This window comes from Bubalus kerabau, chromosome 2 (assembly GCF_029407905.1).
Source record: "Bubalus kerabau isolate K-KA32 ecotype Philippines breed swamp buffalo chromosome 2, PCC_UOA_SB_1v2, whole genome shotgun sequence".
NCBI lineage: Eukaryota > Metazoa > Chordata > Mammalia > Artiodactyla > Bovidae > Bubalus > Bubalus kerabau.
Genome location: NC_073625.1, coordinates 159607693 through 159613692, shown reverse-complemented (window position 1 = coordinate 159613692; position 6000 = coordinate 159607693). Strand labels below are relative to the sequence as shown.

The 6000-nt window shown below is 35.6% G+C and overlaps 1 protein-coding gene across 3 annotated transcripts in view; it reads right to left on the bottom strand.

Annotated features, from left to right (window-relative positions):
- Positions 1-3675: 3675 nt before the first annotated feature.
- The window catches only part of DHX36 (DEAH-box helicase 36), a 45971-nt gene continuing 43646 nt past the window's right edge, over positions 3676-6000 (bottom strand). For all 3 annotated transcript variants that reach the window (XM_055569279.1, XM_055569281.1, XM_055569280.1), the window contains exons 24-25: positions 4656-4808; positions 3676-4351 (exon numbers count right to left, since the gene is read on the bottom strand). In XM_055569279.1, coding sequence (XP_055425254.1) covers positions 4166-4351; positions 4656-4808 — 339 coding nt within the window. In that variant the 3' untranslated portion in view covers positions 3676-4165. The remainder of the gene's footprint in view (positions 4352-4655; positions 4809-6000) is intronic.

Sequence of the window (6000 nt, the reverse complement as noted above, 5' to 3'; positions counted from 1 at the left end):
TTTTTGCCACATCTTTAAAAAAGACAGCTCCTGCTGAATTCTCTTCTGGCACCTGATAACAGTGGCTTAACTCTTCCACTGTACTAGCCAGTGAAGAGTGGCACATTTTGCCATATTCAGGTCAATGGCTTTAAATTTTCTGCACTTCTAAAATTCAGAGAATAATCCTTCCTCTCTAATATCCCTAAAGTCCCAATTACTTAACAACATGAGGTGGAGAATCAGATCAGAACACACATATAAGACAACCAAGGAAAACAGCAAGTAAGTACATGAAATATGTTCACTGATCATTATAGAAATACAAAACAAAATCACAATGAGCTATGAGACTCCACATCCATTCAAGGCAAGTACTGGTGAGGATTTGAAACACTTGGAATCATAACATATGGAGGGTAGGTGTGTAGAATGGAACACCCACTTTGGAAGTCAGTTTGGCAATTTCTTATAAACTTAAATACAATATAACACAGCAATCCTAACCATAGGTACTTATCCCAGAGACATGAAAAGTATCTGTCTACACATAGACCTGTATACATATAAAAATAACTTTACTTATAACAGCAAAAAAAATTAAAGATAACTCACAAAGGTCCATCAACTGGTGAATCAATAAACAAGCTGTGATGGGCTTCCCTGGTGGCTCCGTGGTAAAGAAATACCTGCCAATGCAGGTTCAATTTCTGGCCCGGAAAGAAAACACATGCCGTGGAGCAACAAGGCCCATGAGCTGCAGCTACTGAAGCCTGCGTGCCTAGAGCCTGTGCTCTGCTACAAGAAACTACTGCAATGAGAACCCTGTGCTCTGCAACCAGAGGTCAGGCCCTGCTCAATGCAACTACAGAAGAGCCTGTATGCAGCACCTAAGACCCAGTGCAGCCATAAATAAAGACAAAAATAAATCCTAAACAAAATAAAACAAGCTACGGTGTAACAAACACTACTACTAAATACTACTAAACAATAAAAAGGATCTAACTTCTGATACATATAGCAACATAAATATCTCAAAAGCATTTTTTGTTAACTGAAAGAGCCAAACACAGAAGACTACATATTGTTCCATTTATTTGAAATTCTAGAAAAGGCAAAACTTTTGAATTTTCTAGTGACCAAAAGCAGATCAATGGTTGCCAATGGGTGAAAGTGGGAGCAGGGGACTGACTGCAAGGGAAACAAAGGACATTTTTAGGTGACAGGAATATTCCATATCAGGGTAACAATTATGACTTAAAACATTTGACAAAATTAACAGAATTATACTTGGGTAACTTTATTAAAATAATATCTTCAGGCTTATTAAAAAAGTATGTAACAGTAGTAACATTTTTTATATGTTGAATTTTCAAATATTCTATAATGAATGTTTATTTTTAAAATCGGAATAAAAATGCCATGTAAAAACAATTAGTATATTATAAATATGATTATACTACATGATCACAATTACTTATATATACATAAACTAGAGCTCAAGAGCAGAAGGATTACCATTTACTTTGGGCAATAGAGTACATAAAATAAATTCCTCCTACAACTCTTTTATTATTCAAACTTGTAGGGTGGACTTTGTTTTAAAAATGAAGAAGAGAAAATCACTTGCATTAATTAGTACAAATGCATCTAGAGCTTTTGCCCAAGTTAATGATTAATAAGGTGTTATATGGATTCACTTTTCAAAGACTTTTTTTTAAAAAAGATTATTCAGTGCCTTTTCCTCTCATAAGTTTCTGTTTCAGAGTTATTTTTTCCAAGAGTTATCCTTGGTATCAGAATGGTGAGCCAAACAGATTTTTCTTCTTAATGTCTTATTCTTTAAAACTATCAAATAACAGATAATGCTAAGACATGGAATACATTTTTCACTAAGTTACATCCTATTCTGTAAACAAAAAACATAAATAGCACCATCAGTTAAAATCTCCATCTTGATTGGTTGTAGAGAAGACATAAATTAGAGGTGATAAATAAGTCCTTTGACCTCTCTAAATAGCTCATCTGTTAAACAGTCCTTCAGAAACATCTTCCCCATTTGTGAAGACTAAATATTGGTCTGTGAACACAGAACTAATTAACAAGTAATCTTTTTTAACTGCTTTCTGCAAAGACCATTTTGGCCAAATAACTTAATTTAAACTGTATAGTAAAAGGAAGCAAGCAAAAAAAAAACCTCCACAAACATAAAAACATTCTAATAGAACAAATAGTACCTAATTATCACCTTGAGTTTAGGGCCAAAACTAACATGCCACAATATGACGCTGAATAAGAATTCAGTGAGACACAAATCACTTTTGGGATACTGGCCAAGAGAATGGACTTAGAACACAAAAATAAATATTCAGGACCCTAGGAGGAAATGACAGGTTGACACACATTCCCCCAAATGGGAGCACTACCTGAAGCAGTGCTGTTAAGATCATCACAGTCATCATATGATACTCCTTTTCCCCTGGCTTCTTTGGAAGGCACAACAAAATTTGTAGTTTTTATGGTATACCAGAGTGTTCTTCCAAAGTTTGTCTTCTTACAGTATTTCCAATACTACAACTTTTACATCTTTTCTCAGATATAAAGGTCAACCTGTTAGATCACAAAATAAATGATAGAGATAGAAGCCTCAGCAAACAACATTCAATGATGGATAGTCAGGTGTTGCACTTAACATGCTTTCTACTAAAAGTGGCTAATTAAAACAATAAAGGGTTTATTGTCATCAGAGTAAGTCAATGTGCAGGGCAGTTGCACAGGTGGATAATTCAACAGCTCACTAGTGTTATCAAGGACAAGGCTGATTTCCACCTGCCTGCTGAGCCAACCTAGAGATTCTAAGATGGCTACAGCAGTTCTAAGTGCCAAATACAGACAAGAAAATGTCCAGAGGAGGAGTGCAGAATTTCCTCCTCCAAGTATTAGTGAGGAAGATCTTTCTCAGATGCCCCCGGTGCAGACCTCTTCTCAGCTGACATCAGACAGGACAGGTCCACATATGCATGCCTCAAGAGTTACTTATAAGGAGAATAAGCCCATGCATGATTGGCTTAGACCAAGCATGACTCACCCTTGGGGAAGAGGGTCCAACATCCCTGGGAACAAGGCTGCAGAGGAGGGGCACATGGACAAGCAAACAGGAAGGGAAGGACAAAAAGGCTGCTTGACAAATAACAGTATTTGTATTGTCTAAATCTGACAGGGCTGCACAGTACCTGTCAGACTAGCTACCACTGGCTGAGAGTATAAAATAGCACTCAGAGCATGAGGAGAAAAAGTGTAACCTAATGGATCATTAACAAAAAGTTTCATGGACGAGTAACTACCGTTTAGTGAGTACATAACTACCATTTAGTGAGTACCCAATATGTGCCAGACACTAGGCTATGCACTTTACATATAACAAGGTATTTAATTCTCACAACTGTTACCTGTATTTTATAGATAAAGAAAATGGGAACAGAGAGAAGCCAAGTAATTTGCCTAAGATCCTGGGTAAGTGACAGTGCTAAAATTTGAATTTAGGTGGTCAGGCTCTAGACTCATGCTCTCTATTGCTACATTATGCTGCACAGGGTGATATAAAAAGGATAAAAATACATTCTGAAAAGATTAAAAAAAAAAATCAAACAAACCAAGGGACAGGTGGAGATGCAGAAACCAAGCCAAAAAGCTAGCTGAGATTTACACACTGTACATTTTATTACATACTGGACTTTATTACAACAAATTAATTAACTTCTGATAGAAGTTTCATTAGAAAAAATGTGGATGTACTGAAATTCTTATTTGACACTGCTTTTTGGCTAATCATTCTAGTTTTACTGATTCTATACTCAGTCATTAAGGGCAGAAAGATTAATATTTCATAACAAAGGACTTTCTCAAGTGGTACAACACTCGAAGTACATAAAAGGAATATTCTCAAAATGTGGACATGACCACAATAAGAGTGTATGATCAGAGAACTTACTGCTGTTTATGGTGTATTTATAGTAGCTACAGACAACTGTTAATTCATGCACATTAAGTCTTTACTACCTACTAAAGGTTTCTACCTTATACACATTAAATTATTCATGTCCTAGGGTTTGGCATCTGGCCCAAAGTTAAACCGTGATGGAAGATGGCTGTAAAATTGGCTTTTCAGGGCACCAGAGAAAACCCGTCAGCTGTAATATCCATCCTGGAAACGTGGTGGCAAGTTCCTGGGAGTTGCTTTTTCTTGTGTTTTGATCAAGTCTATAATAGCTGAGAGTACTGCACAGTCTCTTGATTTAGTGTCCTTCCAGTCTACAGGATGGGGACTTTCAATCTTCTCTTGCAGAAGGATATCTAGTTCCTTTCTTAATTCCTGAAGTTGGAAAAAGTATACACATTCAACAAAGGCAGATGTACTATCAAACAGTGTAATAAATAAAAGTGACTTGATCTGGTACAAGAAATTTCATAAGCTATTAGCTATTCAGAATGGCTGCTTTGTAACTATCTCAAAAACCAATTCAGAAAAACTATAAATCGATTTCTCAACACAATTTCGTGTTGAAATAAAGCAAGGAATATTTAATGTAACATGTACAACACTTGGATAAACAAAAACACAAGACTGTATACTAACTTGCATGCAGAATCAAAGACAATCATGTAAAGTCAGTCACCTTAACAAGATGGGCAATTCTTGCTGGAGACTGAAAGATTATCCACTCATCTACAGCAATAGTTTCCTGATCATTATCTCTCTGGATGGATATATCACCTCCAAAGAACAAGAGACAGTATGGGGAAACCTCTGTGCAGTCATACAAGTATATCTATAATGAAAAGTAAGGCAAGTTAATACAGTTAAGGAGTCGGAAAGGATTATTGTCACATTAATCCAGTAAAATCACTAGTATCAATTAGTGTTTTTCGTCTGAAACAGGTATTATTATCCTGTCAGTGTAATTAAAGACTAATTTTAAAATATATATAATTTTAAACAAGTCATTTTTCATTACTTCAGACAACAAAAGAGTTTTATATTTTTGTTTCGATTCAATCAGTAGCACTATTCTGGAAACAAAGTATTTTTCTAAGTGATAAAACCAAAACAATAATGTAGCTGAAGTTCTTTTTATTTATATATTAACAAAATTCCCACTTAATATTCTGAGCAGTATTTGTAAGTTATATTGATAAGTCAATAAAATTCTTCATACACTGTGAACTCCTGTATACCACAAAATGTATTTCTTGAAAAATAGGTTCTGAAAGAAAATTATGAAAATCAAATAACCTTCTGTTAATTAAAATAGAAAGATCCATTACAACAGATCTGCACACATTAAAAATACAGGTTATTTGCTTGAGGACATTGTAAGTCTTATCGGAAAAAAAATTTTTTTAGGATATTCCTTAATAAACTTAGGAATAAAACTACCAGATGACCCAGCAATCCCACTACTGGGCATATAACCTGAGAAAACCACAATTCAAAAAGACACAGGTACCCCAATGTTCACTGCAGCACTGTTCACAATAGCTAGGACAAAGCAACCTAGATGTCCATCCACAGGTGAGTGGATAAAGAAGCTGTGGTACATACATACAATGGAATAAGACTCAGTCATAAGAAATGAATTTGAGTCAACTGTGGTAAGGTGGATGAACCAACAGCCTGTTACACGGAATGAAGTAAGTCAAAAAGAGAAAAACAAGTATCATATATTAACACATATATATGGAATCTAAAAAAATAGTACTGATGAACCTATTTACAGAGAAGAAATAGAGATGCAAATGTAGAGAACAGACTCATGGACACAGGCTGGGGGAAGAGAGGCTAGGACAAACTGAGAAAGTAGCATTGCCATATATATACTACCAAGTATAAAACAGGTAACTAGTGGGAAGCTGCTATATAACACAGCCTGGCGCACTGCGATGCCCTAGAGGGATGGAATGGCGGGAAGGGGGTATATATACATAATTATAGCTGATTTACGCTGATGTATGGCAGAGACC